Below are 13,161 nucleotides of genomic sequence, written 5' to 3'. Positions count from 1 at the left end.
CTGATGCACCAGTAAAAAACTAGTTCCAAATGCATATTAGTGAAAACTAGTTTTCACTAAAAACGGATTTTAACTGTAACACAATGATCGATATTAAATGTATGGTTGTTTTGCCAATTTGACCCTTGTATCAAAGTTTTTCGGATGTGACAGCATATTACTGACCCAAAAGCTCCCACAGCGAGCAAATCAAAATAATAATTCAAAATACATGCTCTACCTCGGTCGAGAGTGTGAGTGTACCGATATGACAAGGACACAGGGGAAATTATTTTGGTATCATAATGAAAGAGGTATTTGTATGAATGTGGCAGGCTAAGGCAACATGCTTCTGTTAACACAACTTAGAATGTGTACTGTTGTGTACTTTGTTGTAGTTCAAATAGCTCATCTTGCAAATAAAAATCAAGCTACAACTTACAAGTGACAATATTGCACACAAATATTTTGTACAATCGTGCTCGGTGTTTTTTTACGAAATCGAATCAGAAGAGGAGATCCATAAACAAACTAAAGTACGCAGAACTGACGGCCGATGGGGCAGCAAGGTTCCTACTTACACACTATTAATGAAGATCTTCATTATTAGTGTGTAAGGAAAAGGTAAAATGTACCCACATATGGATTTATACATAGAAGACTATAACATAGAAGATATATTTTATTAAGATACATAAAGAAAAAACTTAATTTGGGTTAGCACTAATGTATTACTGTCGATAGTTAAAAAACTAAGGATTCGCTACAACTGAGTTCAGTAATCATAGTACCTATTTAGCCCAAAATTAATTTATAAATCAACAATATCCACAGCAGTAGGCGTGCTATGGCTGAAATGATGATGATGAAGAATATCCACAGCAGAATACTTGACTGCAGGGACAATGAAATGACAAGATGATTTGAAAAATAAAATTAATACCTACAGTCACTGAAAACGCCACTGACAGGAAAATCTTCAGTTCCACGATTTCTCATTTTCATTTTCACTGACTGACGTAACCGCTAAATCGTTGCATTTAAAACAATACAATAAGTAAAACTTTGTATGTAGGTATAATGCATATTTTACATTTTAAAGTAGTCTCTCGTCAGAAATAATTCAAATTAATTCTTCATACATTATTGAACTTGTTTTTTTTAATAGATTCTTTAGCATGTGTTTTCAAAATTATGTTCGATATGATGTAAGTGGGTTACATTTTCATTTAGGCTAATTACAATATAAAATTTTAAATATTAACGAGTTACGTGAACGTGTCATTGAATTGAACATTATTAAATAAGAATAGGTAATATATTTTATTACCTGCTTTTTAAATTGTTCAGGCTGTTGCCTAAGTTTCATAATGTTGTCTAATTTTTAAACGAACTAGCTATTAATAAATAAAAAAATAATTTTAGATACTTAGGACTTTATGTTTTATTAGGTAATCCGTTCAAAGAGGATTTTTCAGTATTTCATTCATGGAAATTCTGAAATACTGAAATGAAAGTTTCAGGCAGAAAATTATTTTAAAGTTTGATTGAAATAATATAAATATAGATGTCTCAATTTTTAAAATTACAATAGTACCTATATTGATAAATATTAACGTCACAACATGATCCTAAACGTTGCGGACAGCGGGAATCTGCTTGTAATTTCACGCAATTAAACTTGCATTCATAACTTATCGCAGGTTTCGCGCGCATAATTATGAAACTTTAAACAAAACTTTGCAAAAGTTATAGCAGCGTTGTTTGTGCGTAACAAACAGGCCAAGGTAGCTCGTTCTGCCAATTGATGGAGGTGCCTAATAGAGGTAGTGCAATTGAAGCAGGAGGGTCATCCTCTGCGTCGCTAACAAGGTGTTCCCACTGGAGGGTGCCGCCCCGGTTCCCAAACGCAGTAAGTGCCTGTGAATGAATCCGGCAGTTGACGTACGACGTAACGTGCTCCCACCACCGCGCAGGCGCGGGGAGATGCGCGCGCATAAATTCATCGGCGCTTCGCGCGACCACCAGTCAATCCCTAGAGCGCTGACCGGAGCGATCGAATCGCGACAGCTTCGAACACAAACTCAAACACACGATATCACGGACACAACTCAAGGTACCGTAAACAAACAAACCAGAAATTAAATTTAGAGGGGATTTGGGACGGTCTGTCGGGCGGCGAGCGGGTGGCCAGGGTCGGCTGGCGTGCCGGGTGTGGAAACTCCCGAGAGCACGGCCTCAGCACGTGTGGGGCTGCACGCGCCTCTCGCCTGCCACCACTCCGTTGCAACGCGAATTGCATCAGCACCGGCCAAAATATTTGCCGCCGGTAACAAAACGCTCGCGATCTCACTGCCTTGTATCTTCATCGATGCTTTGCGAAATCTATGTGGACGCCCTTCAAGATTCATAACTTGTTCAAAATTTCCTTGTTGCACTTGTGAAACTAACGACAAATATTTACGAAACTTTAATAGTTTAAACGACGTAACTGAGAGAAGTAAGTTTGTTTTACAACTTTTATATCGTGGCAAAGAAGTTTAATCGTAATAAAATCGAATCAGATAAAGTTTATGTTTAAAAAATATGCAATAATAATATATTTATAACGTTATCTGCCCAATTTATTAAAATTACAAAAATGCGATTATTTCGTTATAAACATCGACAGGAAATAACTTTTTAGAACGAAATAAACCGAGTGAAAAGTAATTCTCCGGAGAAATTTTTCCAATCTCTTTAGGGTCTATTTAAATACGTTTATGGTAATTACCGCCGATCCCGGGAGATAAGTTGATTGTCGAGGAAACTGGTGGCAGCGGTTATTCGAGTTTCCCTTGCGCTTAAAGAATTACTTGTGATTGAAAATAATAGGCAATATCCAGCATCCTCGCACTCGCTGTAACATCCGCAGTGCGTGGTGCAGTCACTTGTAGATAAGCGTTATCACTCGCTACGCGGGACTATTGATTTAATCTAATCACACTATTGTGTGTGATATTAATCATTTCAACAATAATAGCCATGGTATATTTAAAACTACAACAAAAGAGAATCGACACAAAGAATTTCCTTTGTGAATGAGATTTCAGTGTAGATTATTCAATTTAAACAATTTGAAAAGAGTGTAATGTGTGCCTTGATATATAAAAATAATTTAGTTCAAATGAAAATGAGAGTCAGATATCATCAGTCATTTTTGAACTGTATTTAGGTTAATTAAGTACCGTACGCGTAATCATTTGTTTGTCAAACTCTGTCCTTTCTTGATACATAAGAAACATCTGATGTTACTATGGAATATTTAACGGGCGTCTTAACGAGTCTATAACTTGTGAGTAACGTGGTATTTGTCGGGTCGGGTAGCGCTTCAGAACAATACGAGTGACCCAAGGGGCCGCAGCTTAGTTGCGCAACCGACTGTCCAATATGACTATAAATAAACATAGTAACATATGTATAAACAAAATACGGGTTTCAGAAATCATCCCCGAAGTGACCAAAAGAAAAATTTAACTGTATTAGTGCGGGTAGAATTTAATTATTAAATGGGGAAAGTATTTTTGAACTGTGTGCTTGGGTTGGATTTACTGTTAGGTTTAAAAATAAAATAATTTAAAATCCCCAACTACCTAGTAAAGTTTATTCTTACAGCTGATATCTAAACGAAGCGGGCCGCGGGAATAAACCTAGTGTTAGATAATACTGAATTATCTAATTATATACAGATGTAAATATGTACCTATAATATTCATTAAATGTCATACATAACCGATAAAGTGAAATAATGAACGATAATGTAACGTAGGTAGGTGGCCCGTATACGAGTTACGAGTATTTGATGTTTTAGGCATTCATGAAAATTGGTTTTGTAAACAAAAATCGTGATGTCAGTCGGTGTAAAAATTAAATGTAATGGTTAATCCCCACGCAAGCCCTCTGGCCGATATAGCCGGTAACATTATGCATCGCGTGCAACAATTTTATTCCAAGTCAATTGTTTGTAAGTGAGCTAACTGCCAATCCCTTTGTTCAAGTAGGGCTGACTGCGACCTAGAAATTCAGAGAACCGGAATGGTACCGTCCATTTCAGCTGAATACCAGATGAATTTAATAAATAAAGCCAGTCCGACGGTTGCTTAATTAGCACAGTAGTCAGCTTTGATAGCAGTACAGAGATGGTTATCATAAAAGCACCACCAGTGTCCAACGTGCATTAATTTAATAATTTGGGTGTTTACAAAAATCATAACCTGCAAAAGCTCGGCAAGTCGCAGGTAGAGAGTGGCTGACCTAGTAATAGTACATTAATTATGTATAACTACTTCGGTAGTAGGTAGTTCCCTCTTGAATTCGGTCGAGTTTGCTTTTCTTTGGGCGGTAGCACGAAGCCGGCAGCCCTATACCCTTGTTGATGTGGGATATGCACATTAATTTAGCCTTCTATGGCGATCACTACAATCGTTTAGCCCGATATTTCATTTTGCTACTTCTCTAGTCTAGAATTTTCATTTTATTTTTCAACTCTTACATCATTGAGGCTACTATAACAATGTATTTGCATATGTTGAATAGGAAATAGCTACTTGCTACAACACAAATAAAAACCGTATTGCCGTGAATGCTATAAACACTATTGAAAGTAAACAAAGGACATTCGTAATAAAGTATGTTGAATGAGCACCATTGTTTTTCATACGGTGTTAGGTGTTTATTTTTAGATTGACTACAAAACCCTTAAAGCATACACAGAAAGTTCATTGACATTAAAAATGGGTCTACCATTCGAGTTCATGCTGAAAAGTGACCTATCTTATAAAAGGAAAAAGCCGTAATGAAGAAAAAGGAGGTCAATAGCATTACTCGCCAGCCCAATGCCTTGCAATATGTAAAAATAAAAACAAATAAAATGTGAATCACCGCGCGGTCACGATCGCTCATACGCGATACGCGTGCGTATGCGGCTGATACTCTTTTCAGCCACGAAAACTCTCATTTGAATTCTGAAAACTATCTGAAAGCCGAATTGGCACTTCGTTGACCCAAATATTTGGGTTTATGTAGGTATTAGGTAGGTTACACAGGTATTCACTCATGTTAATTTTTTTACCTCAATTAAATTTAGGTAGGTACTGATGTTTCTTCAAAGCGGATTTATTTTGTCAATGTCAATCGGACTTTAAAAATCTAAAGCGGAGTTTTTTCCCGTATGTAGGCACTTGTTAATTCTATTGATGGGCATTTTTTGTCGAGATCTCTCTCATTCAAAAACGTAGCACGAATTCATTACGTGTTATGCCTAATGCTTCGTTATTAATAGCGCTTTAATAAATTACTTTATAGACTTATATTGAGCAGCAGTTAAAAATAATATTAGGATTAGTATAATTAGATAGGTATCTAATAAAATTTTATCTTTGTAATCGTCTGGCGGCTGTTGCTAACATCAATCGACCCTGTGCAGTTGATGTTGCCGTACTGAACTAGACGATAACACGGACTTATCAAACAAAACAAACATATTATGTAACTCATAATGTACCTACTTCTATGAACTATATCGAGTTAGATAGGAAAGTGGGTAACGCTTTATCTATTTCGAGTATGATTAAGGTAAACGGCTACTAGTTCGTGATAGTACGTAAGTTCGTAAGTTTTTTTTCTAACTCAAATAATAAGCAAATGGAATATTATTTATAAAAATTCTTCATTACTACAAAAACTCTATTATTTAAGCTATCTAAAAAACTAAGTACCAACATTGTGGCGCCAAAAATGAGAGCAATACGAAGCTTCAAACTCTCAGAGAGCCAAAAACAGCCGTGCGGCGTGCAAAGGTTGCTCTCACCGTAAGGTTAGCGCTCCAACTTCTTAAGCTTATAAAAAGGTGAGGGAACGTCCATTTAAATAAAACTTGTAATAGTGGTTTCATGTGTTCCTTGACAATTGATTTGGCATAGAAAAAAGTTATATGAAAACGTTGAATTCCTTTAAAATTGCGATTAATTGACTCACGAAATAGCGTACATATTATTTTTCGGGTGTCCCCTATTTCGTGACACTACCGATTCAAGGATATTATGGATAACATTTTGATGCTTGGTTTTTAAATAATTATTTATGATAATTTAAATGTAAGTTATGAAACAAATAATGCATTTATTTAAGTTTCTCATGACCTAAATTCGGTATATGTTTCGTTCACTAGAATTTATATGACACGAGTTTGAAGTTCACATATATGACCAATTTTAAGATAAATTAGCATAAGTAGTACCAGCATAATTTTGTTTTTATTTCGATTTGTTTTATTTATCTTTGTTTATTTGTATTGTATATGGGATAGATAATAGTTAATTGACACATTTTGACAATAATCCATGAATTTTACTTGGGGAATTTGGAATAATCAGTATCACGAAACAAGGAACCGTATTATTGTTACTTTTTTCCAAGTTCGTGATATATAAATGTATGGTGTTAGGTACTTTTATGACACATACCATCAAAGAAATCGACATATTTTTTAGTTTTTAATACTTACCTACCTAAGAAATTAATTAATTACTTACTTTTTATTATGAGTCATTGGCGTATCTGGGGTTATTTTCAGGGGGGGGGGCTACCCCCACTTGAAACAGCTCCAGGGGTGGGATTATGGGGAGAAGGGAGGGGGTTACAAATCAAAATTTTATGGGTACGAAGGGGGGGGGGGGGTAAGTCCCCCCCACATTTCTAATGGTAATATTTTCACATATCGCTAGAAATAATAAATCAAAATTTTATGGGTACGAAGGGGGGTCTGGTAAGTTCCCCCCCCCCCCCCCTACATTTCTAATGGTTATATAAATATTTTCACATATTGTTAGAAATAACAAATCAAAATATTATACTAGACTCACATTATTTCTTATGAATATTTCAGGTAAGTAATATCGTCAATTTCACATAATTATTTTATTATAAATTTTTATTATCGTTTTTAAATTTATTAAACCCTTAATCATTATTAAAATATCCTAACTGGATGCATAAAACCTTATCCCGAAATAGGGGACATGAGTTCACGAACTTAGAAACAGAGCAAAATTTTGTCACGAAACAGGATCCAAACAAGAGGTCCGCAGAACAATTAATATAAAAAAAAGTTCAAACTATATAACTATAAATTATGTATTAACTTACTGTCAAAAGACCAAAGTTTAGCATACAAAAGCTTTCATACTGATATCATGCTTAGTTATTTTTAAATAAAATGTTAAAGTCGTAAGAGCCTTAATATACCGAAGTAGGGGGCACTTACCTTATGTTCCCCTCGCGTTGAACAGCGCCGGGGTTTAATTATAGCATCAATAGACCCCATGTCTTTGGCATAAAAGAGACCGATTCCAATCCACAACATATTCGGAGCTTTTTAGATCAAAGCAGCTTATACTTTCAAGAAGCAGGTACGGAAAACAAAAGATTAAACATTAAATACAAGAACACAGGATAACAAAATAAATTCTGTGACCCATTTTACACACTTTCAACCGACGATTGTATGAATATACATATTATGAATTTTCCACGGTGCCTCGCCGCCTGACTTGCGGAGTCGGGAGAGAAATCGATGTGGGTATTTATCATCTTAACGAGTCATGTGCCCAAGCTAATGAAGCAAAAAATTGCTTAACAACTGGTTTGGAACCAGTACAGTAGTGCTTCGTGAGCAAAGCCGGTCGCTGCGCCTTGTATGGGTAGCCCCATACTTCCTCGAAAAACATTCAGAAATCTTTATAATGTCTTTAGAATAATTATTATTCTCGTCGTTAAAACATTATCAGGAAACATTAAAGCTGGGTTGCACCATCTTACTTTAACTTTGACAAACGTCAAAAAACTGTCAAATTCCATACAAAAAGCACTGGTTATCGTTAAAGTTACCGTCAAAATTAGGTGGTGCAACTCAGCCTAGATTTTCCACAACAATCACCTCAGGTGATTCAGCTGATGACTGTCTTACAGTTAAGTAATTAGTAAAATTTATTAATTGATCTGGTTTAGTAACATTTTGTTAATACTTTTAAAGTTAGTTGCAACATTCCTATACTTAACTAACTTACCCAATTAAGTTACACTATAAATCAATAATTTCTTCACATTATATTGCGATCTAATTAAACAATCATACTGCATGTAGAGTCGATAAATAATAATTAAACTAATTTCTAAAGAAGAAAAATTTTAATCGATTCTTTGTTAAAATAGGTGTCACATTAATGTTAGTTATTTTCCACAAAAATGTTTTTCACATAATATTTAGGTGTTAGTTTTTCAGGATATATGTGAAACCTGCCCAGCTAATTTAAAAATGACACGTAGGTTTAATTATGAATTTAAAAAATTTATTGCTGACTTTTAAATGGATATAGTCACAACAAAGTGATGAAATTTATATCTCGTTCACTGAAGTGTAGTCAAAAACACGTGGGTAGGCACATGACGCAACTAAGTAATGTTCTTTAACCAACAGAACGAAAGAAAGATAACATTATTAATCCGAAATCAAAATGATGCAAAGCGCGTCATCCCAACGTCATCTTGTGGTTATCGACAGTAAACACTCGTTACCTATTTAGTTAATACACTTTTTGTTTATTGAAAATTATTAAATCATCACGGTTTTTGTTTCCATGGATCTATAAATAATATTTACTTATAAATATTTATAGTTAGGCTCAAAATTAATGTTTACTAACTATATCAGGGCTTATGTGGTCATTTAATTTTTCTATAATTTTTCTTTAGCACATATTTTTAACTGATAGTTAATGACTAATTAATAAAGCTTAAGTGCACACTCACACTGAATATTTTCATGACAGAAAGTTTACCCAGCTTTTACTATAATTGTATGAAAAAGGTGAATTTACAAACGATCTCGGAAAGCTATGACAAAAGGTTTATTTTAGTTTTGAATAAGTAAAGAAGGCAATTTAAGATTATATTAGATTATTCAGGTTGGATTTTTCATTTGTCAGATATCTTTTAACCATTTAACTGAAGAATAAACTTGCCATTTTGTCATATTTCCCATACTGTACGGCTAGCACGAAAAACTTTCGAGTTCAAATCGTTTGCGTACTCGAATCGCCATCAAAAGATTTAGTAAGAAAACTACAACAGCGCCCTTGTGAACGTGTCGTAAAGTGAACTTAGTATGAGATGTGGTTGCACGAAACTTATTTTGAGTATCATAATTGTCCCGTTATCGTTTAATTCGAAGATTAAGTATCGAATTTTATCGAGTACGCAAACGATTCGAAGACGAAAGTTGTTCATGCTAGAGGTACTGAAATTGTCAATGTGCCGAATTTATTATTATGTTTGTTATCCGACGGTTGAAAAATCAGCCCTCAATTCTATAACTCTATGAAAACTATGTTAATCTATAGTTAACTAACACAAACTAACCTACGCCACAAAGCGTTGTATCTACATACTTACTACCTCGAGTTCACGCACAAAGGTGTTTGCGCCAATGACCGAAATAATCTTTATCCTCTAACTTTCCGCCGACTCACGGGCCGCTATGCCGCGCGGACAATTTTAAACAACAAACTAAAATTTAAAGTAGGTAATAAATAGGATGCAAAATGATTTATTATTATGTTTTGTTATTACGATTGTAGTACCAGGTAGTTCATTATTGGATTTAATTTATTACGTACCTACTTTTGATTATCGTTCAATATTTCCTGTACTTCTTTGTAATTTCAAATAACAACAAAGGAAACTAAACTGAGACTCAACGTTAATTGAATTCATTGTTGCCGGTTTAATACGAGTGATATTTAGTCGTGAATAGGGGCAATCAGGAATGTTGAATGATTGATAGTCATGGACGTGATGATTATGCATCAGTATAATGCATTTTGTGAAACAAAGCCACGATATCGACTTTGGACAATGGACGGTACATGTCATTCAATTGCAATGTCCATACGGGTTACTTTGTCAAATTGATACTAATTTCAGCTGGTTAACACACCTAATTATGTACATACTTAAACTAAATGCTTTTTAAATATGGTAATAGAGTTTTAGAGTGGACTGTATTTAGATTATGCATAACAATGTAACGGAGACGAGTGTGACGTCTGCTGATTGGTTTGCAGGTCATTAGCGTTTCTTTGTGTCTATACAAGCGGAGATAACACAGTGATTGCTGTCAGTTGGCAGTGTAAGGCCCAGAAAGGAGTGTTTTGAATCACGACAAAGACGTTTTAACACTGGAGTTGGCAGCCAGGCTGCGCTCAAATTACCTTTGTGTGGAACACGCACGACGTAATTATTTGTTCTGATTTCATACTTGAGGCTTGAGGTTCAGTCGTTTGCTCCAACCATATTATGGAAATCGGCATATAAATATTGATTGTACTGACATGTTTCAGGAGTTACCTATAAAGAAAGCTAGCTCAAGTGTCTGATGGACTGACACACGATGTTAGATTTGTTGATGCATTTATATTTGTTTATTATCACATAGAATATTATGTAATAAATAAGTTACACCAAAAAACATTTTTCTAAAATACTAATTGTGTCCAAATATTTTTTTTACAATTGTTAAAATAGCGGAAATAAAAAGAGAAGATTAATGTATGTCTCGTAAAATCATGTTTTAGTGTAACAATAGTTTCTAAATTTTTAGCGTAACATACAATTTTCTGGCTCATTAATTACCATCTGTAAAAACAAATGGATATAAAAACTATTAATATAATGTGTAGAGATGGGCCGACTAGTCGCCGACTAGTCGGGAAAGCCGACTATTCGGCATCATTTGTAGTCGGCCGACTAGTGACGACTATTCGGCAAAATATGCCGATTATAATCGGCGCATATTACAAAATTAAATATGTGAATGAAATAAAACTCATAATCACCAAGATGATTATGAGGTAGACCAAGGGCGTTTATCTAAACCACTTTTGACTACAAAAATCAGTCAAAAGTGGTTTCACCTGATTTACAAATTTTGGAAATCAGTCTAAATTCATAAAAGTTAAGATTAGATAAAAATACCAGGAAATCATCACAATTTGTAAAGTTTAAATGCAATTTGTCCATATAAAAATTATGACACTTTTTTGGGTAAAATATGCATGGAATTGCATACCTACCCTACGGGGAAGTGGTAGATTATGTGGGTCTCCTCTCATCGGAAGGATGAGGAATACCCACATAAATAACCCCTGAGATCCGCCGATCGCCTTAATGTGAAGAACTATGTGAATCCGGACAAAGCCATCAACTATCACAGTCCGTCCCGGCAATTGCCCACCTGTATGGCGGGCCCTGCCTATCAAACGGTGGTGGTAGTCAGTGCAATGCAGGCGGGGGTACCAACCCCCATGCCCGCAGCTCGCTGACCATCACCGTGGAGGGTGGAGAGGAATCAGTGGGCCTAGAATGCGCGCCGCGATAAGCAGTTATCACGCCATTGTATCAATTAATTTTTCCCATACATTTTGACAGCAGGAGGCGATCATATTGTCACCTCCCCTGACCCCTCCGCCGTCGAAAATTATGACATCTACTTTAGGTACTTGGTATGTGATTGTAATGTTGCTTTTTATTTTTTCTCATATTAAAGAAATTTATTTCTCAAGAAGTTATAAATTCTCTTAAGAAATCTAGATTTTTCTTATTTCTTTGAGAAATCTAGATATTATTCTTCGGACAAGAAGGTACTAGAATGATCGGCATTGCCGATTAGTCGGCCGACTAATCGGCAATTTGAAAACCGATTAGTCGGCTAGTCGGTTAGTCGGCAAAGACCATAGTCGGCCCATCACTAATAATGTGTGTTAATTTCGTAATTGCATTATTAATGTTTTAACGATGTTTGTATTGATAATTTTCTGCGTCATTAGTGTTTGTCGTTAATCTATTAACCCACTTAGATAGTGCCCACTCGTAATCAATAAAAATAATATAGTTTATTTATAAGAATTGACAAACAACAAAGATAAAGTATGAAATCTTGCAGTAAACAGCAGGAAAATATACAGTAATCTGTGACAAAGATTGTAAACAAAGTAAAATAGTCTGAGGTGATTTTATAACCTACATTATAGAATATCTGTGTCCGCGACTACGTACCTACTCGTAGTACAAAACTATTTAATGTGCGTGAAAATAGTTAAGTTCCCGTTTTTGCAACATTTGTCTTTACTGCTCCGCCCCTATTGGTTGTAGGGTGATGCTATTTAGCCTAAAGCCTTCCTCGATAAATGGGCCATCCAACATAAAAAGTATCAGTTCCTGAACTTATAGCGCATTCACTAGCAAACAAACAAACTCTTCAGTTTTATAATATTGTATACAATTAAGTATACATAGATCTTCAATTAAGTATTTGTGTTCCTAGTGTGATGATGACATATTAGCAAGGTCCAGATTTTGTTCTAGTTAAAGAGTAGGTACCGATATATCAATAATCATAAATAATTTAATAAACTAAAGCTGAGTTGCACCATCATACTTTAACTTTGACAAACGTAAAAAATCTGTCAAATTCCATACAAAAAGCACCGGTTATCGTCATAGTTACCGTTAAAGTTTAGCAACTCAGCCTTAGCATAGATATTTGTAGGGAAATGGGTTTCTAGTTTTTGATTATAACGTCTTTTATCTATACCTACTTACTTAGCTATTTACTAAGTGAATTCTCAGCCTGGCCCGCACTTGAGCGCGCATGTATTATTCATTAGACCTTAAGTTACTTTGTCCGCATTTACACAGCCAACCAGTACCACATACTATAGTATATTATGTAGTAGCCCTATTGGACAAATTGAAAAGTAATCTCTTACTTACGTCCGTACATTTACCGATTTTCGGAACTATACTTACGAGCAAAAATATGGAATCACTCCCTTGTGTTTTGTACCGAGCGAACTTAAGAACTGAATGACTATGTATGTATCTGTGGTAATCAATTTAAAGTTTATAATATTACCTTTAAATTGGTGCCATTTTTATTTGCCTATTATTAGTCATTTAGTTTTTGTGATCGCTCGAAACAAATAGGGTGATTCCATATTTTTGCTCGCGAGTGTAGTAGTGCGGCTGATTCTTATGTAAGAATTTACTTCTGGCGATTGTAGCACAATTATATTATAACAAAACATT

At 35.0% G+C, this 13,161-nt stretch overlaps 1 protein-coding gene across 1 annotated transcript in view; it reads left to right on the top strand.

Moving 5' to 3' along the window:
* The first annotated feature begins 1,950 nt into the window (after nt 1–1,950).
* Nucleotides 1,951–13,161, top strand: part of LOC135087048 (glutamine synthetase 2 cytoplasmic-like) — a 28,239-nt gene continuing 17,028 nt past the window's right edge. The window contains exon 1 of the mRNA XM_063981898.1: nt 1,951–2,095. Within this exon, the coding sequence (XP_063837968.1) occupies nt 1,966–2,095 (130 nt within the window). The 5' untranslated portion in view covers nt 1,951–1,965. The remainder of the gene's footprint in view (nt 2,096–13,161) is intronic.

Source organism: Ostrinia nubilalis, chromosome Z (assembly GCF_963855985.1).
Source record: "Ostrinia nubilalis chromosome Z, ilOstNubi1.1, whole genome shotgun sequence".
Classification (NCBI taxonomy): domain Eukaryota; kingdom Metazoa; phylum Arthropoda; class Insecta; order Lepidoptera; family Crambidae; genus Ostrinia; species Ostrinia nubilalis.
This window is presented reverse-complemented; position numbering and strand designations above follow the sequence as displayed.